Below are 22,636 nucleotides of genomic sequence, written 5' to 3' on the forward strand. Positions count from 1 at the left end.
GACCCATAAATGGGTCCCGACCCAGCGTTTGGGAACCAGTGCTTTAGTGCGTGACGCATATGACCAATGACCATTCCTTGTTCAATATACTCCTTGCACTCCAACAGGAAACGTATGCAACAGTGTGAAGTATTTTGTTCATTCCATCTTTCCGTACTTGACTGTGTATGTGTTTGTTTTTTGTAACGTGTACTATTTAAGTGCCTTAGCAGCACACGCAACAACATACAGCAACAGAATTATTTGGTAGCCAAAGTTGAACCGATAAACTAACGTGTTTTCTTCGCAGGGTAGACAGAGTGATTCAACTTACTGCTTTGTGCGCCTTCTCTATCTGGTTAGGAGGATGCGAGTCACAGTGTTGTCAAGGCTGATATGTGGACTTGCTGGAGGATCAGCTCTTCTTGTGACAGTGGCAGACTCCAAAGGATATTTGGAGAGCCTGTGGTCTGGAGCTAAGAAAGGGACATTGTTCAGTCACGTCTTGCAAGCTGCTCGACCACCACAAACACCAGCGCTTGACCACGTTGTGCCGCCTGCTGCCACGGCATGGGACAACAACTGGGATAAGTAAGCCAGTTCTTGTCATTTCCTTAAACCTGACACTTTCAGTTGCTTCAGTTCAGTGGGTGTTTTGAAAGCTCCCCCCCCCTAGTTAAAAGGGGGTCTAAGTGATTTATTAGCTCTATCATGTATCCCGATTGAAGCCATTGCCAGTGGGTTTTTTATAGGGCGCGAGGGGGAGGAGATGTGAGGTCAGAAAATAGGCTAGCTTGGTGGGTGTCCTCATTTCTCCAGCTCTTTGTCTGAAAATATATTTTCTGATTGATACCAATTGCATTTAATCAGGAGAGCAAACGCACTCATAGTCATACAAGATACAGAAAATAAAATAGTCGAATAAAAAAAAATAGCAGAGAATACTCAAATTGAAACTGATAAATGATCTTTGTGGGGTTCTCTCACCTGATTGGATAGAATTGGTATCCCGACCTGAAAATATATTTTCTGTTTAATAAAGAGCTGGATAGATGTACTGAACAACACACTATAACAGTCCAAGGAAGGACCCCTTAGCTGAGCCTCTTGAGAGAGAAATTAAGTGGGGACCCCCACTACATATTGGATTGTATGTGTATGTGTATTTTCAATTAGTTAATGTAAACAAATAAATAACACGTTCTTATCACACAAAGATTTGGTGGCCCCCTGCAGTATCTCTGAGGACCCCCTCCATATGGGTCTCGCACCATAGATCCCTGCCCTTAAGCAATTTTTAGGCCTACCATCAGAATATAGTTTTTAACAAATTACTTACACACCCCCTTCAACAATGGAATGATTGAACTTAGTTTTGAGTACCTCTGTGATCAAGTCTTGAAACGTGTGTGTGTGTGTGTGTGTGTGTGTGCGTGTGCGCGCGCGCGCGTTTTATTTAAACAGAAAAAAGAGAGAAAGAAATGGCCAATCTACACATACAACGCATTTCAACCTGTTGTGAGTTTGTAACTAAAGTTAATCTAATTTTAATGATCACTTAACCGACCCCTGTTACCCCTGTGTGACAGACGAGATCCTCTCACAGTGCTGAATGGGAAGAAGAAGATAGCCCATGAAAGTACAGAAGAAGAACTGGAGAACTGCAAGGCCAAAGCTACCCGTCACATCCTCTTAATAAGACACTCACAGTACAATCTCAGTGGGACAGTGGACAAAGAAAGAATTCTTACTCCTCTTGGTATGTCCTATAGGCTCCCTGAATGTTTCTATGGAACTGGATAATAAAGGCAAGCACTTGATTAATTACTTGATTAATTAAATAAGCCATTATTCAATTTATTTACAGGCAGGGAGCAGGCAGAACTCACTGGTGAGCGATTGGCTGCACTTGGACTGAAGTATAACATCCTTGTTCACTCCACCATGACCCGTGCCACAGAAACTGCCTCCATCATCAGCAAGTACCTACCAGGTCAGCATTCAACAGGACAACCATGAACACACTTGAAGTAGGCCAAATCTTTCTTGTGTGATGAAAATGGCTCTGAGATTATTTCCACTTGAGCGAAGAGATTTGGTGTATACTCTAGTCTACACTGTATATTCTACACTGTAGAGGGGGAAAAGATTTGCATGCAATTCAGGTCTGTTTTACTAAGTATATAATTCCTTTTTGAACCTCTCCCTCCGCTATATATAGTTAGCTGCCCAAATCGTTAATATCTGGCAAAGTTTTGCGGACATGAACAATTTGTACCTTTTGTGAACATCGCACCCAAAAATTAAAGGTCGGCTTTCCCTCTGTCAGATGTTAAATTTGTTGGCGTGGAAGACATTCTAAGCGACGGGTTGAAACAAGCGTTTAAATTACTGTTTTTGTCAGCCTGTGGACAGTTTTCTCACCCGACTGCTTGGTGGCGAAACATTTCTGGGAACACAGATTGGTGGCCAGACACGCATGCACATTACTGCTTCCGTAAAATTTAATTGGGAAAAACTGGCCACAGGCTGACAAAAACAGCGATTTAAACGCTCATTTCAACCACTCGCTTAGATTTTCTTCCATGCTAAAAGTGTAACATCAGAGAGAGGGAAAGCCGACCTTTACTTTTTGGATGCGATGTGCACAAAAGGTAAGAATTGTTCATGATGGCGAACCCTCGCCGGATATTACGGATTTTGGCAGCTAACTCTGAGGAACCTCATCTCTGAGTTATATAGCGGAGGGAGAGGTTCCGAAAGGAGCTACTAAGTATAGTGAGTTTTAGTGGTTAATTACTTAATCCCTGTATACTTCATTGTATGATGATTAGTGAAATAAACTCACAACGTGTTGCAATGCACGCAATGGTGCCACTTTGTGAGCTGGTAGATCTTAAACATTTTAAATGTTTTGTGTGTGTGTGTGTGTGTGTGTGTGTGTGTGTGTGTGTGTGTGTGTGTGTGTGTGTGTGTGTGTGTGTGTGTGTGTGTGTGTGTGTGTGTGTGTGTGTGTGTGTGTGTGTGTGTACCAGTATGTATGTACCTTATATGTTTTGCAATGAAAACTTTCTGCCTCAGATGTTGATTCTGTGAGCTGTGACCTATTACGAGAGGGTGCACCCATTGAGCCAGTCCCACCCATATCTCGAAAGCCTGACTCTGTGGTGAGAAATTCTTCTTCTCTGTTCTGTTCTGTTCTGTCCTCCCTTCTTAAGCCTGAGCTATACTTGGTTGTGCATTGTGTCTCACTTCAAAAATATATCTACAAGCTCACAACACATCGTTCTGCAACGTGTTGCATGTAGATCGGTTATTTCTGGTGTGAGACAGCAGTGTGCAAGTAAGTCTAAATCAGGTGTTATCGATCGTAGCATCCACAGAAACAAAATGCCAACACAAGTGTTGTCACGCTGAACACAATTCTTTGTATAGAGCACTGAGCCTTTATCGTTGCAGTACTACGAGGATGGCGCCAGAATAGAAGCAGCCTTCCGACGGTACATCCACCGTGCTGATGTCAAGCAAGCAGAAGACAGCTATGAAATAGTTGTCTGCCATGCAAATGTCATTCGCTACTTCGTGTGCAGGTCAGTGCTTCCTGTCAAGAAGACAACAGAATGTTGTTTGCGCCCCATGCTTCTTGGCATGATTTTGAATGAAATACGGAATTTGGATTTGCCATAGGTTTCCAACATAACACATTTCTTTGCATTTCAGGGCTCTGCAGTTCCCCCCTGAGGGCTGGCTTCGATTGTGTCTTAACAATGGCAGCATCACCTGGCTCACCATTAGACCAAGTGGCAGGGTGGGTCTCAGGATGATGGGTGACTCTGGGTTCATGCCTCCTGATAAACTAACCCGTACCTGAAAATATTTAGGCTATGGTCCGACTGGTAGCCCAAATCCGATTTTTGGCCTATCGAGATTGGGATCAGATTGTTTTTTCTTTTTCTTTTCTATCATACAGCTAAAATACACACAAAGCCACATTCCTAGGTGGTTTCAAATGAGAATCAAATTTCTGATGAGTCTCAGTCTGGACGCCCGGACACTGAAGCACCATTTATACGTCATCGTAGGATGGTGTCGCTCACCGCAAATAGCAGATCTACAAGTGCACAACACATCGTGACATGCTCAGCTTGTAGATCTGCTATTTTCATGTTATACGAAAGAGTATCCACGTCTATGTCGTTACCACAGCAACCAATCTAGATGGGTCGACCATGTCTTAATAGCTACTCAAAATTGATATGAGTATTTGAGAAACAAATTGGATTTGCCTGCAGTTTGAACAAAGCCTTTTGTGTCACTGTTGACTATCCTCTAGGACAGTGGTTTTCTGTGGTTGGGACTCCCAGGGAGGACCCCAAATTATTTTTTGGGGGTACCCAGATGACGGTAAAGTGAAGAAATTGTCAAATTGTCAAATATTACCTAGGAAAACCTACATGCTCACAATGCCTTGCGAGCTTGGAGATGAGCTACTTTCACAATATTTATCTGTGGGACTGAGTCAAACTAAATGTAATGCCTCAACTCCTACAATTTCTGTTCAAATATGATTATTTTGGGAGGTTGTGGCTTGAAAAGTTTGAAAACCAATGCTCTAGTCTAGGATATCACGAAAAGCCATATTTTTCTTTTGTAATATTGTGTTTGCACTGTCATTTTTAATGCAGTTTTGTACGGATAAGCATTTTGGAATAATATATTTTTGCACAAACCTTGTCACAAGTTAACTTTGTGTCATCCATATAGAATTCATTCTCATTCTCCATTTTGATGTCCTTTTAAGAGAACACAATCTGTTAATATTTTCCAAGTTCATTATTTCTAAAGCCCAGTCCACACCAATGATTTGCGATGAAACAGGAACCGTAATGAAACCGTTGCAGTACATTGCAGAGAGAATTTGCAGCAATCTGAATTGTCCCATTGCAGCTCGGTGTAGTTTGGGGATTCTGTGGCATTGCTAATAATTGGTGCTGACTGGGCTTACTTGAGATCCAAAATAAATCTATTTTCTCTATTTAAGTTTGTGAAATATTACCACAAGTTTCCCATACATTCCCATGTGGTTCTAGTAATACAGACTAAGCAAAAAAAACTGCTTTATTGTCTCATTTAAGTCCAGAATCTTGTTTAAAATGTGTTTCTTCTTTACACAAATGAAATGTGCATAGATATTATGGCCAACAGTTGGAGATCATTTTTGCATTTAGATGTCATCAGTGATGTTCTAAAATACCCCATATTCATCTTCTAGGCATATTCCTGCCAGAATAGATATCTGGTGAGGAATGCTTTGAGACTCATTTATTATAATTATGTAGTTATTTTGAATTCTGTTTCACACCTTTTCCAATTAATGCAAGTTGCCAAGTTCACCAATTAATTTTCCTGAAGTACGTGATTTATCTGCCTGTTTAAATTCCTTATGATTTAGGTATATTGTTTATACATCAAAGGGAGCTGGATATCATTTAATAGCTCTGTTTGAACTTCTTTTTACAAATTTGCATAATTATGACCTTTTTGCTTTTTGATTCAGTGCCCTCAGTTTTTCATTGTAAATTTAATAGAACCTAGCAAGTTCATTTGTACTCGCCCCTTGAAAACATCAAAAGTACATTTGGTTCAAAGTCCGGATTCTTAGGGGTATATTCTAGGCCCCCACCTGTTTTTGCTCTGCAATAAATATTGAGAATAGCAGATCTACAAGCTCACAACGCACATTGTGAGCTTGTAGATCAGACATTTTCGCTGATTGGGGACGCTAGGTTCTAATAAGTTATGCCTTTATGGTTGGTATGCGTATGCTGCACGTTCTCTTCATGTTTTTTATTCCATGCACAATAAATTAACAAATGTGAGATGCAAATCAGGCATTTTTTATTTATAAAAGCTGTATAGCTGAGAACTCACCACAACATCTAACACATTCCCAGAGACAAAAAAAAAACAAAAAAAAAACGAACTTGCATTATGTAAAGATTATTCAACGTGCAAATATAGCTTTTAGAACATTGTTAAGTGCTTATATGCACAAATATTGCACTGATTGACCAGTAGTGCAACTTAAGTTTTAACAATACCTTAAACCAAAAAGTGCAAAAAAAGAAAAGCATTGTACAAATATAATCATCAATAGTGCAAGAAATAAATTAAATACAGACAGAAAATGGCAAAGATCGGGGTCAAAGCAGAGCATTTGGATGCTTGTTTTTTCTTACATTTTCATGAATGCACGCTGAAATGATGAGAGCGGAAGCCCAAGAAGAAAAAATTACATTTTGAGGAGGATGGGAATGGGTGTATATAGTGTTCAGTGTTTGTGTGCCGTCAGTGCTCATCATGACTTTGTGTATTGTCACTGTCCGGCAGAAACCTCGTTCTCCAAGTATCATATTTGCTAGTTTTTTTGTAATTTAAAGCCCTGCATCATGACTGTTGCACATAACTAGTGAAAATAGCAGATCTATAAGCACACAATGCCTCACGGTCACTATTTTAAACCAACGGTTTTGGACATGGAAGTTTTCCACCCGACAACAGCTGTATGTACAGGTATGTGTGTTAACGATACACACTGTCAGATTGCCAGTCTCTCAAAGTCACAAAGCAATCTTATGAGAAAGAATGCCACTGCACACTGCTCTAATGAAAAGATGATTCAATATAAAAGTAAAGTCAATGATTTGGCAGCAAGCTAAAGAGATCAAGGGTAAATTACAACCTAAGTGTGCAGAAGCATTCTGTAGATTTCAGTTACATTCCCCTTCTTCATTGGAGGTAGAGATAGGAATTTGAAGCAAATATCAAAAATGTGATTAAACTTGCCCAGTAAAATGTGAAATACCGGCACATAACGGTCTGTGGAATAATGAGAAGCATCAAGTTTCCATGTTGAGTTTTGGCTCAACACAGAAGTAAACAAGACATTGGCATTTGTTTGCTGCAGGGAGAGTAACTCCACTCTGGAAGGTAGTTTCACTTTGTTGCGTTTTCAACCCCTGAAAATGCTGTTGTCGTCAAAGCGGACGACATGTCTGCAATTTTATTTAGCTGTTTTCTCTAGAAAATGGCGTTGTGTGAATGCCGCCATAGTTATTCATTCTGTTCACTACTGAGCTCTGATCAGTTGGGGGATCCAGGGCCACTTGGGGAGCAAAGGGATCTTGGATGCCATGGTGAGGTGATCCTCTGAGAAGTGAAATCCTTTTTCTTCATTAGGTCCTTCACAGGACTTGGCCAGCTGAAAGAATAACATCCACAAAACAGTTATTTACCGATGGTAGAGACGATAATAATAAACTGTTCACACATCTCACAGCAAAACAACACACCTAAGTCTATGTGTTGATGGATAAGCTCGAACGATGTTCCTCCACTTGGTGATGAACGGGTATCTCTCTGAATTAATCTTGACGTTCTCAATCGCAGACAGTACCTCGTTGTCCAACTTGGTGGGGAAACCCCTGCCAGAAGATATATTTATGTCACAAATTAGGCAGTTTGTACTGTAGAGCTTTGTTTTTGTCATTTCTTATTTTTTATCCACAGACATCTCCATCTAACATTAAATAACAAAAACATGAAAGGCTTTCAATTTAAACAAAAACAATAGGCTTTATAACAAATGGATGGAGCCAATCGACACAGCCCCCTAAGCTAATTTCATCAGTATCAGTAGGTATCTAACCTGACTTGCGTCAGATGGTGGCAGTAGTGCGTAGGCTAGAGCGGTAGCCTACGCACTACTGCCACCATCTGACGCAAGTCAGGTTAGTAGGTATCACGATCCAAAAAGGATATCTATGGTACATATGAACCATCAGCCCACAAGAAACAAATGGCCCCTTCTACAGTACATGAAAAACAATTACCCTTCAATGAATAGTGTCCGACTTGTGCTGGGTTGTGGTTTCAGGGGTGTGTACTCGCTGGTGTCCTCTATAGATTGGCAAGATGAATATGAAGAAACAGAGTTCTTCCTGTCACTCTCATCCTCTCTGGATTCATCAACAGAGTCCTCATCAGCAGTCAGATATTCCTCTGAAGAGGTACTGGATAGATCATCCTCTTTCTTCTGTTTTGCCTGGCTCCTCCTTCCCCATGCTGTCCAGAAGCCGACACTTGCCAAATCCAGGCCTTCCTTCTCACTCCCATGGACACCGTTAGCCAGCTGGCCTTCAGCATGGTCTGCCTTCCCTTGGTTGTCATGTGAGTTTGAGCCATCCAGTAAATCGGCTTTCTCAAACTGTTGTAGCAGATTGCATACTGGAGACACAGAGTCATTTCCTGTTGTGGAAGATGACAAATGTTTTTTTCCAATTAAGAGATTAACCTCCCTGGTGTTTTGGTGAGCAACGCTGCGGTCCTTCTCCTCTAGGTAGTCTTCCAGTCTGTTCAGTCCTTCCTCGGTTGATAAGTCAACAAAACTGTCCAGAAAGTCCCAGTATTCTGCCCAAGGGTGGCCCATCTTGTGTGCCATCTCCCTACAAAAAAGGCACGCAAGTAAACACTATGGTACTACTAATATTTAAGACATGTTCTCCTGATAGATGGTGTTAGCTATTTCAAAATGTGTATTTTATTGAGATTGTGCTCATACTGATTTTCAGATGCAACCACCTAGCTAATGTAAGCCACTCGGCCAGTCCAAACATTTCAAGTGCAAACAAGAGCTGGTCACAGCTTGTCGTAAATTATCAAGTGTGTTTATTTTCAAATGTATGAATGAGCCATCAGCAAATTAATAGTTTGTTGTGAAATATTCACATACACTTTCTCTGATCTCGTCACGTTCCCGGTGTGTAAAGACCCTAAGAGTTGTACAAATGGAACCGAATTGACACATAAGGGTCTGTAACTCAGAGAATGTACAAATGGAAAATGTGTACTCTCAAAAAAGTAAATCAACTCTGAGGATGTTACTGTTTATGAGGTGAACTGAAGACTCACCTTCCCACACACTCCATTCCCCTGTCAGGGTCTGTTTTGAGTATAGTATGGAAATCATTTGCTGGGTTCTCTACTGTGTTCCGGTGTGAATTCTTCCATAGTTTATGAAACGCCTCTGCCTGAAAGACAGATAAATAGTCAAATACATACAGTACATATTATAACCCCAGTAAAAGAGCACAACATTGTGCACACCTACAGGGTATACTGTAGATCGTCAGAGAAGACCATGGATCGACTATCATAGAAGAAAGGACACACACAGAGACCTAGATATAACCTGATAAAGGTATGTGTACTGAAATGTTCCAAATAAATACCTGTTTTAATTGCAAGTGAAGAAGACAGTGTGCGTGAGTCCTTTCTTCTACAGTATAATTAATCCAGTGGATTTAAATTTGTATTAATGTCTTCAGAGATTAAACTACCTTTGAAGGAGAAAGAGGTCCCACGTATGCTCTCAATGCCAGGATAGGATCGATTGGACTGCCTTCCGATTCATTATCCAGAGGGTGAGGATCTTCCTTTAGTTGGCTTGGTGAACATGGAAATCTAAACACAGGCTGGACACTGTTGTCTGTAGCCCTTAGTAGATGTAGATAGCACCTATCTAGATGGAAAACAGTTGAAATCCCTAGTTATTTAGTTTGTTTTTACAAACATAAAATATAACGATTCCCAACTCTACCTTACCTTCAAGGTATTCTTCAATTTTTTTCCTTATTACAGATGAATATTTGTTTTTCCTCTCACAAACCACCTGCAATTGCAACAGAACTATTAAAGGCTCTGAGTAGTAGTAAGCTTTTTATTTGTGTCTATTGCTCTAGATGTATAGTCATAGTAATAGTTGTATGTTTTGTGATACTTACATCACAGGGCATTTCACCGTACTTATTCCTTCGCTGTTTGTCTGTGGTGGAATGGGAACACAGCACGTTGACCACTTCTGCGCTACCAAATTTGCAGGCAAAGTGAAGAGGTGTGTCGTTGTACTGCAACATAACAGCATTGGGTTATTTTCTCAAAAACACAGTTCTAGTGTTTCTGTTGCAACACACTAGGTCAGGACTTCAAATAGGTCACAAATAATCCACCACACACTCTACCAGAATCAGCTTTATTGTCACATCACAGGTTAACAGAAGTTAAAAAGTGGGTGAAATTCGTTTTCGGGCATAGTTCCCATCGAATCGTTATTTCCATAGAAAAAAGAAAGGGAAGAAGATGGGGGTAGGCAAGAGGGAAAGGAGATCAATCAAAGAAAACAAAACAAAGTATCTACATATTTACACATAGTACCTGAGATAAGATATAAATGTGTGTGAGTATAGCAGCAGATGTATACTGTGCAGCGCATGTCGACTGCGCAATCCACATAAGGTAGACTGATGCTGGTAATTTCCTGTCGGTCTGTCCTATACCAAACTATGCTTTCAATTAAAATAACAGGAATTCCCAGAATACTCACTGTTTTATCTGGTGTATTGAGATACAGGTCTACAATGTAGGACATGCGCTTCTGAAGGACAGTCTCCTGGTCATGAGGATACATGTATCTCAGAAATGCTGGGTTCTCCAGTGTGTCCAAGAGCACCTTGGCAATCCCAGGTTGATTCTCTTTGGCTGCTACATGTAGGCAATTATAGTGACAACCTATCTGTTCAAGAAAAAACATTGAAAAACAATTTCCAGGATATACTAAATGGACACAGATTACAGGACCTTAATAAAAACATAGTACAGATTCTTGCTTTAGTATAATCATGTATTATTACAATGGTAAACACAAAGATGCATGATGATGTTGTGAATTTAGGAGAACATACATCCGTGTGGCTAAAGAATAGGCTAGATTATGGAAAGCTTTTCTTATTAGATAATAACAACTTACATGTACAATTGTAGGGTTGTCTCCATGTCCTATAAGGAAGCGTGGGTTGTCCCACACAAGTTGCATAAATGCTTTCTGGTCACCCTGCTCAACAGCTATTCTTAGCTTGCATGTAAGGTCCTGAATTCGAGCGTTGGGGAATTCATTGGCCTTCTCCAAACTTTTAGATGGAGTTCCTAAGCAAATGAAAATATATATTTTATATATATATAAAAAAATATATTTTTATTATTTAACTAAGCATGTAACAGTAAATTGGTAAAATTTACCTGAAATAACATTGTGTGTAACACAACACCATACCTGATTTCGGAGTATTCATCCCTTTGGAAAATGTCTCTGCTTCCTCTCGTGTTGAAAAGGCTTTGAACCTCGCCCCTGGCATTTTCCCCATGACTTTAAGCGCTGTCTGCCTGCCCACAAAGACATAGACATTTTCTGCTGGAAAAGAAAACATGAAACATGGCCATGAACACAACACACACATGATATCTACATGGGATAACTAGTAAGACACCTCCGAGGTCCACAGTGATGTGGACATCAGGGATGTGGACATCAGGGATCTCCATATATGGGCATAAAGGGGATTTGTTCCCCCTGGCACCACAGGGATCTCTCTAACAGGGCATCATTAATATTGATCACATCAGGGAACTCCATATATGGGCATAAAAGGAATTCTGTTAGTGTGACATCACATTGAAGCCAGAGTGTGGTGTCAGAGCGGCAAACCCATTCTGGTGGAGTGGCTCCCCTGACAGCACAGTGACATCAGAGCACGATGACATCATGATGACACATTTTTACCGTAAAAAAATTGTACACAGACGATGTCTGCACACGGACAAGCTGTGACGTTTCTCATGGTTAACTGCGACCTTTGGTCGCAATAAGTGTATCAACATTACAGGATTGCGCTTACCATCTTTTGCTAAAGGGTCCTCCTCCCTTTGAGGGCATACGCCATAATACACCACTGTTGATCCTGTTGGCTTCTCCTCTCCCTGTTTACACAGAGCTCTACTTCTCTCTCCCTCAGTCTCCTCCACTGACTGATTTAACTTCAGGCTCTGGTCATATGCCTCCTCTTCACCCGTGTCGCATGACACGGGTCTATCATCTTTCTCCATCAGGGCTTGGGCCAACTTCCTCTCATAGGTGGTCCGTGTGGTTGAGGTTATTGGGCCGCATTTCAGCCCTGCTCCAAGCATTGACTCTCGTAACTGGTCTGCTGTCATGCTCTGTAGTCTGCCAATGACGGTGTCCATGTTGTTATCATTAACAAGGCCTATCGGCGTCTCCGTGGTACCTGTTGATAAGTAAAAACAAATGTAATGTTCTGATTTTATTCATGTTAATAAAATACCAACCAAGATAAGAATGTTGTGATTATCTATCTGTTGAAGCCTATCTTCTGGCATCTCAACATGTCCTGAACATAATATCAAAAGAATAACAGATATATGATACAGGAATCTGTATCTGTATGTAATATGTATTTGGTGGTGGCAAATATAATTGTGGTGGGAATGGACAGCACAGGACTCAGGAGTGTATTTTATTCATTGTCCCACATTAGTAGGTTACAAGAGAATTATCTATTTGAAATTGGCATAATACTTACTCTGAAACAACTGATATTTGAGTAGACCATTCAAGTGAAAATGATTTGGCTATAGCAAACCAATAAGAACCAGTTTAGTCAACTCCAGCCTCGACTATATTCAATATAGGATTATAAAAGAAAATGGAACTCAACCCCAACATTATCCTGTATTATCTGTATTTCCCCATAATTGCTATGGTTAACTAAGTACTGATAAAAACATGGTAATGACAGAGTAGTTAGAGTAAGATATTAAGTTACATTCTGGGAAGTGTTGGTGTACCTACTGTTCTTCTGACTATTTCACAATCTCTTCTCAAGGACTGTTAGCGACTGGTTCTTAAAGTGAGATCCGAGGCAAGGACCCCCATGCAGTCAGTGGTCCTTGATGGGCTTCCACTTCCCAGAGGTTGAACCTCCTGGGAAATTCCAAACAAAATTAGGAAAATTAGGAACAAATTGTACCAATTGGTTTCTACACTCTAAACTGAAAATGACAGGGGATTTTTCAAAGATGTGGAGGGGATGTCCCAGAGATAAACTTGGGGGGTCCATGGCCAAACTGTGAGAATCACTGCTGTATATTATAGCCAAAACATGTGTGTATTTAAAATTATACACAAATGTACATGCTCCGTGTCCACTGTCCAGATAAATGTCCTGCAAAGATCCTTTGCTAAATTACAGTAGGCCTACTCTGTGGTTGCTTTGATACAGCACAAAGTCCTTTCAGAACTGGGCATCTAAAGTGGTAGGCTATTCCTACTTTTAAGAATTAATATCTGAATTCTTCACAAATTGTTGGATAGGATGAATCAGCATATCAGTTGTCTTTTGGGATATTTTGAGGATATTTGGTCGTGAATGGCTTGTTTTGTCCTTTTTCAGAATGTTTGACGTTTCAAATAAGTGGCACCCTTGCTCTGGCTGCTGGCATGGGTGCGGGTGACTCAGTCAGAAAATATGCCAGTCAACTATCATTTACCTTCAGAAATAAGCGTTTATCTTCCTCGTATCTTTCGTCGTCATTCGTAATATGAAAAAAGTACTCACGTACGAATATATGAAGCCCTTTTGAGTGCAGTAGCATGTGCTCCTTCCTTCTAGACGTTTCCTTTATTTTTCCTTGGAGGATTCAGTCTCAACTACACATTCTGGCCATAGTGGGGTTCCAAGCACAACTTTTACAGTAGAAGGCGTGGTCACAGTGCCCACGTATCATTACTGGTGCGTGTCACACTGGACTAGAAAGCTCTGGACTCTGGATAGGATACGTTGGCTTTGCAGTTTGGATCGTAAATTAAATATCCGGCCTAGACAGGATACGAAAATGGTCAGCGTGCTAGGATCGGCTTGCATGTTATGTGAGCGTTGAGGATACCGGATACAGTTAGGCGGGCTTTAGGCCAAATATGGGCACTGCGCAGTAAATAGAAACCAGGCAGTGGTGTAAAGTAACTAAGTGCTGTACTTGTTTTGGGATATATCATATTTGTACTTTACTGGGAGCTTGTAGATCTGCTATTTTCAAACATGTTGTAGGCCTAGTAGGCCTACTTTTACTTTTGATGGGTGATTGAGAGATTTTATAACTATTTTATAAGCATCAAGTAGGCCAATACTTTTGTAATTTTATTCAAGTTCATTTTGAATTCCTGACTTTTACTTAGAGTATTTCTACATTGCAGTATTGATACTTTTACTTTAGTAAAACATTTGAGTAGGTCTACCTTTTCCACCACTGGAAACTGACACCGGGTTGCCCCTGGTTTGCCTCAAACGTCTGTGACCCGATGAGTCATGCGGGTTCATGACATGACATGGATAGGCTATGTTGAATAACAAGTCAGTCAGCCCTTTTGGAAATTATGTCATTATCAACAACAACAACAACAACAACAACGATAATTATTTATTATTATTATTATAAGTATTATACTGTATATACTGGAGGAAAAAAGTGACATTTACAACTTAATAAGTGCGCAGTCGTTTGGGCACATGTATGCTTGTGGTTTGGCCAGAGGGTGGCAGTGCTGCAACAGCGAGGAGCATGCATGTGACCAGCGCCATTGTAAACAATAGCCTAATTGTTCTTTCATAATTGAACCAAATTGTCATTAGTCCAGTTTTGGACCGTGCGGTTCAAACAAAAGCTTACTTGTTAAAAGGTTAAAGCTGTCTATATTCTAATGGTAATCATTGCCATGTTTCAGTAGGCTATAACAGCTGGGTAAAGTAAGTAAACAGAAAAGCATAGGCCTATTACAGATGGGTTGTGTTCCAGTTCCAATTTTGTCTTCACATATTTATTTATTATTATTCTTTATCACTTCCAGTTTCACTTGTTTTTGTATGAGTTGTCAGTCACTCCTTGGAATTCTGTTGACTAAATACAGGGGTTTATTATCAGGCTACTGAAGAAACACTATTGTAATGATTATAGTTGTGCATGTGATTCTATTATGGTTTAGATATACAGATAGAGTTAACCTGGTTGCTCCAAAGTGGAGAGGAGAGGCCACTCCACTCCACTCCACTCCACTCCACTCCACTCCTCTCTCACTCTCTCTCTCTCTCTCTCTCTCTCTCTCTCTCTCTCTCTCTCTCTCTCTCTCTCTCTCTCTCTCTCTCTCTCTCACGCACGCACACACACACACACACACACACACACACACACACACACACACACACACACACACACTTTCATCATGACAGAGATGAGGGCAGTCAAAAAGGGGTGAGATGACTTTTTAACTGAGAACTTCATTGGTTCATTCACTCCTGCCTGCCAAGCAGAAATGGGATTCTGTATTAATGTCAGCACAGCAGCATGCAGGTTCATTCCAGTTATAGGCTAGTGTGAAAAAGTGAGAGAGTATGACATCTTTGGCAGTGAAACTGTAAGTTATATAAATGTCTGCTGATTTAGCAGACCCAAGGTGTAAGTGTATGCCTATTGTAATGAGAGGTTTATTTGGAAATGAAACTGACACTTTAAACAGTGAAGTTATAAGCAAGAATTTCTCCATGACCCAAAGCACTAGGCCTATATATTTGTGTGTGTGTGTGTGTGTGTGTGTGTGTGTGTGTGTGTGTGTGTGTGTGTGTGTGTGTGTGTGTGTGTGTGTGTGTGTGGGGGGTATCAATTATTACACATCAAAGACATTTGGCTTGAAAAAGTCCTTATTTTCTAACAGAACATCAGACAGAAGCGAATAGAGAAGCTGCATCTGCAGGCATAAATAATTATGTTTGAAGTGTTTTCAGTTCTTAACCAAAACAGTCTTGTTACTGATCAACTAATGATCATAATGCACATTCCAGATGGGGTTGGGTAACAACCTCAGCCCATAGGGAAAAGTATTCAGTTAATTTATTGTTTCTAGTGGCACTTAGGTCTTGATGTCCTCATGAACTTCTTCTAAACTAAACCATTAAAACTTTTTATTGAAGTTCCACAGTCACAGGCATGGGCTTCACCACATGTGGATTGATTAGTGGTGTGTGTGGTTACTGTGGTATAGGCGAAGTGTGTTCTGTATACAGACAGAGAATATGTCCCACTGGCACAAGATCAAAGTGAATCCCTTTTGATCTGTATTAATTAATTAGCGTGCTTTGCTATGCTTTGAGGTATAGTGTGATCTGTGATAACCATAACCAAGTGACTATTTCCCCCTATACCTGTTCAGCTGCCAACATAGGAACACTGGTTGGCATGGTAACCTCTGCCATCTGTGTAGCTTTCAAACTGAGGCATGACACTCAGGGGAGCTGTCAAGAAATCCTCTAATATCCAAGCAACTCTTGTTTAGAATATGTTACATCTGCTTGAAGTCTTTGGCCTTGCTGTGTGTTCTATAATCTTATTCATAATGGCTGACATACCATGGGAAAATATGAGCATTGATAGTATACTAAACTGAACAGTGTGACAAGATGTTTGGTTAACCACGTTAACACTGTGTCCCTATTTTGGGCATGTCATATAGGTGAAATTGTTACAAAATAAAATTAAAAGGTGTTTTGAAAACCTTTTCTAAAATAGTAGATTTACAAGCTCACATTGCATAATTTGCTATGCATTGTGATGTTGTAAATCAGCTATTTTTTTTAAATGTTATGAAAATGTTCAAAGAAATTTGAATGGCAAGCGGGTTTAATTCAGTGTATTGTGTGCAAATGAGTGATGCGTTCAATGGTGAAATTACAAGCGTGTATCTGAGGAAATTTGAGGTTTGGGTCTTGTGCCTACTATAGCATGCTGTCAGCAAATGTTGATTATTTTCTTAGAATTTATTCTATCAATTAGCCTACTTTTCAATTTATTTTCTTTGAATTGATTAATTGAGAAGTGTATCAAAAATACATCTTAACAAATTGATTAACCACGCTAGTTTATATTTTGCTACACAACAGTAGTGATAATAGTGAAAATAGTGCAAATAGGGATTGATTTTTAATCAATTAGTGTGTTAAATTAAATGATTGATATCGATTAGCTTATTATTATTTTATTATTGACCCTACTGTACATGTCTGATTAGTATAAATAGGATATGAGTTCAGGTCACAGATGCAGGATGCCAACCTTAGGATGCATAACTCAAGGTATAGAGGTGAGTTTGTCAACATGAACACATGAAGCAGATGTGTGGATGGATATCCCTGACCCCCTGGGCTCTGCATGTGCTCTGCCACACATAATGAGAGCTGAGACATTTTGACTCAAATAAGATTACTATAGGACTAATAGGTTATGGTTCAAGTTGGATTAGCACACACACACACACACACACACACACACACACACACACACACACACACACACACACACACACACACACACACACACTGATTAAATAGCCAAATTAAGCCTACCCTTGCCTTTCTTTCTCTGGTAAAACGTTCATATGACAATATAATATGACTAGGTTATAATATAATATAATAACTATAACATGACTTTTGACAAAGCTTAAGCTACATGCTGGCATCATCAGTGGGACCCAAATACAATAACATTTAACATTTTCATGGTTAGATGTAATTTGGTCTAATACAGCCTGTCATTTGGTCCACTGACACTCCAGAATTCCATTACTGCCCGTCTAGGCATATGTACTGTACTGAGAGAACAGTGAAACTTAGCTGTAGTAGGCCCATAGAACTCTGTCCCTGGGCGTCCCAGGACCCCATGAATATCCGAGTTGTGTTCAGCATGAGACACAAAACGATTGTGATAAAACATGATTGTGCAGGGCTGCAGGCTGGTGTAGGCAAGTCTTAAAACATATCAGTTGTGTATGATGATCATGCATGTTTTAGTTATGACATATGTCATAACTAAAACATAGCCTACATGATCATCATATGCATGCATTGCTATGCTACCACCCTAACCCTATATTTTTAGTTTGACTTAAATCCCATACAGTCCGTTCCTTTGTGAGTGATGATGAAAAATATGATTTGCGGCTGGCTTTGCTGCTACTGTTAGGAACCATTTGTTATTACTATTCCTTTAAAGTGTTCCGCGAAGTAACAACGTGCTTACTTCGACGTCATTTGCGTCACCGCGGTTGATGCCTTCTCCCCTTATACCTCTATGCTTCTCCCTCGAATGATTGGCCGAGCCGTGGGAATATGCAAGTATACTCTTGATTGATTGGCCTGGAGCCGGTGTTCAACAGCGCAGAGAACGCAGCATTTCTACTGACTCCGACATCACACACAGTCACACACACACACCGACTGTGTGTAGTGTACCTTGGATGCCGAGAAGGGATGGAACAGGCACGTAAAATATAATCATGAAAATGTGCCTATTTTATTTAGTTGTTTTCACGTCGACAAAGTACACTTGATGGAATTGACCTCATCAATGGATAGTTCCACAGAGCTTTCCATCAACCATCGGGACATCAGCGGCGAGGTTGCTTTTTTTGCAGAGGAAATACGCCTTCCGATCAGGAGAACGGCCAATCAACCGTGGCGAACCAAAGATAAACAAGCCTTATGATAAGATACAACTCTGTAAGAAATTGCTTATGTTCCACTTTTAGCGACTTTAGTTGCATTTCACGTTTCATTGTCAAGTCTGTCTGTGGTCATATTGCCAAAAAAAAGGGGAACATCTATCTAAAAAAAATGCATCGTTTGGGATGGGGATATAGCAGGTGAATTACCATTGAATTGCATTATAATTATATTATGTGCTTGAATAACGTTTGCCCAGCAATTAAGGTGATCCTGCCTATAGATGACAGATTGATTAGGGGGAATCCCATGTTTACAAGATGTGTTGTGCGTTATGTCTGGGAGGACAGAGCAGCACTAATAGGTCGTAGGAGCGTCTCGCCCCACATTTGTTTTGTCCTGTTGTAGTAATGCGCTCTTGAGGGTTCGCATAAACGCAATCCAGGGAACAGGCATTTATTTTGGACCATAGTTATAACAGCCTGCAGCAGTGACTACTAGAGAAATTTTGCAACTGGGTTGCACTAAAATGCCCGTGCCGTGAGAATAGTTGGGCATATAATTATTCCCTATGTCTGTGTGGTATGTTTTGTTCGATTTAAAGGGTAGGGACCCCCCACATAATGAATCCACGTTAGCAACAGTGTTGAACACTTTGCTGTTGAATCTTTGCTTAGCTGTGAATCGGACCTATTATAGTGCAAAAGCTTCAAAAGGGTGACGTCTGACACAGTCCATTTGTCAGTATAGTGAGACGTGAATGGTTTTGTGACCGAGGTGCAGCAGTTGCAATAAAAGGAGGGCTTGTGTGTCAGAATCTCAGTGGTTACAGGAAACGCTTTGAAGTATATTATTGGCTCTTCAAAGCTGCCTCCGAAGGCTTAGCTTCCAATTCTATTGTCTAAAGCCGGAGGTGGGGATCATCGCACCTCATTGCACCGATGGCAGCCGAGGTTGAAGGTTGGCTGCTGCAGAGGGCCATATAGATTATGGGCCAGGTGTGAAATTCTATCCTGCATGCTTTCCTGTCTCTGTCAGATCATTTATTAGACAGAATGACGGGATGTCACACAGCTTCCCACCAGAGGTAGACTATAAAGGAGAAAAAGGGCTGCAATACATTATGCACCTCCACACAGGCCCATTTGCCATTAGGCTACCTGACCCAAACTATAAACAACACGGGGAACGAGGGGGCATAAAACATTGTCAGAAATAACAATCTCTCTGTCCTGTCCCCCTCTCACATTATTACCACAGTATTATCAGGTTGCAAATTGTGAATTTTGCCTGATTAATCTACATTCCATTTAGCTATACATTTGTGTCCAATTTTAATAGCAGAGAATGTCACACCTGCCAGTTATGGTAGCCTATACTTCCTGCTTGTATTTGACAACACAGACATATGCTCAAATAACAAACTGTTCACTGTATGTCCACTTGTGATCTGTATTGACTTTGATACCTCTTTTACATATTCTTTATTTACTTTAGTAAATCTACCTTTTTTATATTACTATTTTTTTTAATTCTTACAATTTATATATTCAAGCTGTTGGTGTGATGTGCTTTGTGGATCTGAGCTATATGGTTTATAGACTAATGTGGTCTTGTGTGAGGCTGGTTGATAACATGTAATATAAGATGTCATGTATGCCTAGGTATCCCTGGGGTTTCCCAATAATCTCCTTAAACTCCCATCAGCACTTTATCTCCATTTCCATGTAGACACGGTTTGTCATCTGGCTGCCTTCTCCCATCAAACCTGAGTTATTAGTGATGCTGGCCTGTGATATAGCCTCTGCAAGCTCACCCAGAGTGATATTTATTTATACTGCCTGCCATGACTATTATGAATTTTAGCCACTAGGACTGTTGAAGGTCATGTTTAATGCAACGAGGACCGACCTAGATATTATATGTGTGCCCCAAAACCTGTAGCTGGGAGTTTTCTGCGATGCAATGCAAAGGTGATTGTGCCATGCAATGCAAAAGTGATCTCTGAAAGAGATAGAGAGCCACAATATAACTCTCCTCTGAGGGATAATGTCAGGACTTTGTTGCTAAGCAGTTCCTCCTGTGCACCCATAGTAAGCACCGTTTTATCTACTAAGGCATGTCGTGGGTAATTACAGGCAGCCTGCCATCTTTTGAAATCTGCCTAATTGGTCTTTTCATTTTAATAGGATGAGGGGGCAGAGGGACAGGGGGCTAAGGGTGGGGGGTTAAGGACTAGGCCACAGAGGTCAATTGGGGAGGGGTATGGACTGCCAGTCTTGTAAGCCCATTTCATACTTTGGTGTGCAACGCCGTCATGCGATGAACCATAAATGTGGCATTATTTGCCATTCAAATCGTAGGTCTAGGCTATGCCGTCTATGCTATGGTGCTCTGCCTCGCCTACCTCTCATGAATGATACACACACTGATTGCACTGAATGCAATATCTGCTCTTAATGTCGCAGTCACAGGAGGCTATTTTTGAGTATAGGATCAAAGCCCTTACTCCGAGAATATGTTGGTCTTTCCGTAATGCTTCATAGAGAGCTTATCATTTAGTGTGGAAAATAAGTTTGCTGCCATCATTTAAGAGCCCTGCAGGGAGTATTTCCACAATCATTCCTCTTGAGTTCTCTGTTTTATTAAAATTTTAATGACTTGAAGGAATCATTGACCCTTAACAGCATAATGAACGGCCCTGCTTGTGCAGAGGAGAGGGCTTGGTGAGTGGGGGTGGGTATGATGGCGGGGTTGGTTTCGTAGTGAGAATCGTTCACATACTGTAGCTAGCATGCTCTCTTTTGGGATACATTCTAGTAAGGAATAGCCTAGTTTAGCCTGAGAGCAATTTAAAACATTGTGCTATAGGTTTGGTGAAGTAAATTGGTTGATAGTTTATTTTACCTATATTTTGCAGTATCCACGAGTTTCCAACGCCCCATAGTGCATTGCGCAGACGCTGTACCGAACTTCCGGCGCCGCAGCCGAGTGTGATTTACAAGCTCACAACAGGCTGCATCTGCGACGCGACGTGAGCTTGTATGTCTGCTGTTAAACCGGAAGTGTGGTCCAAACAGGTCCAAATAATCTCCAGTAAACTCCCGCACTCCTTTAAGTTGCATTATTGAAGATGTTGGAAAAGTATGAGTGTCACAACACTCATGTGTCCAGTTCTGTCAAGTCAAGTAGGCTATAATGTGAACTTCAGCCACCATAGAATGATCGGGCTAGTCCCGTTTAGCCGGTGTAGCGATAGGGCGGTGTAGCGATAAGGCGGTGTAGTAACAGGGGGAGCCTTTCCAACAGACTGTAAAGCAAGAGATCTTCATCCCATTCATGCGGGATGCGGGATTAAAAGGCCTGGGCATAAATATAACGATTGCATTCACCACGGCTTCGTAACTCGCGCGGCGCTCCACCGGCCGCGCAGCCCTGGCCCGCTCTTCGCGGGCACTCGTGCCTGCGGCGCTCGGGCGCGAAGAGCAGGACCAAGGTCCGCTGGCCTTCGCGCCGCTTGCAATGTCGTGGACAATAACTGTGCCATATAACCATTGTATTGCTCATCAGTACGGTAGGAGAGCCCGTTCGTACATTTGCTCCTGTTAGTCCACTTCGCCGTCGCTACACCGCCCTATCGCTACACCGCCCTATCGCTACACCGGCCAAACGGGATTTTCCCAGAATGATCATAGAGACACAAAATTGAGAGAATAGTAGCTTGCATGTGTTCTTCTGTTTATTGTTCACAGGTTTGCAGGTGTGTATATATATATTATTTTTTTTGTTTTGTTTTGTACAAGCTCCCATCATTTGCAGTTTTAAAGCAAAAAAAAAAGTAGAGAGATAGAAAAAACATTAATGAAAACAGGCCAGTATTCAAATATTTCTGGAATGGAATTAAGTGAAATACAAGCAGGTCAGATAGATTTCAGACCTTAGATACATGTATCAGATATACCAGTCAAAATGATGAATGTTTTCAATAACTACCTCAGACCTGGATTCTACCAAATTGCCTCCCAGAAATGATCAGTCAGTCATTGCTGTTTCAAGTGTTCTGTTAACCGTTTATGAAGATATGAGAGCTGTTCTCTCCAAGTAATAGCCTAATATCTATGAAGATATTGATTGATTGGCTGACTTGCCCTTTGTCCATTTGCACTGGCAGCAGTCAAGGTGAGGTTTAAACTAATATATAA

At 40.8% G+C, this 22,636-nt stretch overlaps 3 protein-coding genes across 3 annotated transcripts in view; 2 read left to right on the top strand and 1 right to left on the bottom strand.

Moving 5' to 3' along the window:
- Window positions 1-200: 200 nt before the first annotated feature.
- Window positions 201-5,777, top strand: LOC308299475 (serine/threonine-protein phosphatase PGAM5, mitochondrial-like). Its single transcript, XM_080743256.1, has 6 exons — window positions 201-570; window positions 1,569-1,738; window positions 1,847-1,972; window positions 3,061-3,146; window positions 3,439-3,569; window positions 3,700-5,777. The coding sequence occupies exons 1-6, from the start codon at window positions 347-349 to the stop codon at window positions 3,848-3,850; spliced, it is 888 nt and encodes a 295-aa protein (XP_080599382.1). The 5' UTR covers window positions 201-346; the 3' UTR covers window positions 3,851-5,777.
- A 139-nt stretch (window positions 5,778-5,916) lies between these two features.
- LOC308299648 (ankyrin repeat and LEM domain-containing protein 2-like) lies at window positions 5,917-13,602 on the bottom strand. The gene is made up of 13 exons (XM_080743440.1): window positions 13,510-13,602; window positions 12,740-12,871; window positions 11,769-12,155; window positions 11,147-11,284; window positions 10,844-11,019; window positions 10,421-10,609; window positions 9,822-9,944; window positions 9,643-9,709; window positions 9,378-9,559; window positions 8,950-9,068; window positions 7,872-8,483; window positions 7,332-7,463; window positions 5,917-7,240 (listed from the first exon to the last, which is right to left on the bottom strand). The coding sequence occupies exons 3-13, from the start codon at window positions 12,112-12,114 to the stop codon at window positions 7,123-7,125; spliced, it is 2,202 nt and encodes a 733-aa protein (XP_080599566.1). The 5' UTR covers window positions 12,115-12,155; window positions 12,740-12,871; window positions 13,510-13,602; the 3' UTR covers window positions 5,917-7,122.
- Window positions 13,603-18,407: 4,805 nt separating this feature from the next.
- LOC308299474 (protein FAM222A-like) overlaps window positions 18,408-22,636 on the top strand; it is a 28,545-nt gene continuing 24,316 nt past the window's right edge. Inside the window, exon 1 of the mRNA XM_080743255.1 lies at window positions 18,408-18,491. The gene's annotated coding sequence lies outside the window, so the exon portion shown is untranslated. The remainder of the gene's footprint in view (window positions 18,492-22,636) is intronic.

Source organism: Nannobrachium achirus (genome assembly GCF_963921795.1).
Source record: "Nannobrachium achirus genome assembly, chromosome: 15".
Classification (NCBI taxonomy): Eukaryota; Metazoa; Chordata; class Actinopteri; order Myctophiformes; family Myctophidae; genus Nannobrachium; species Nannobrachium achirus.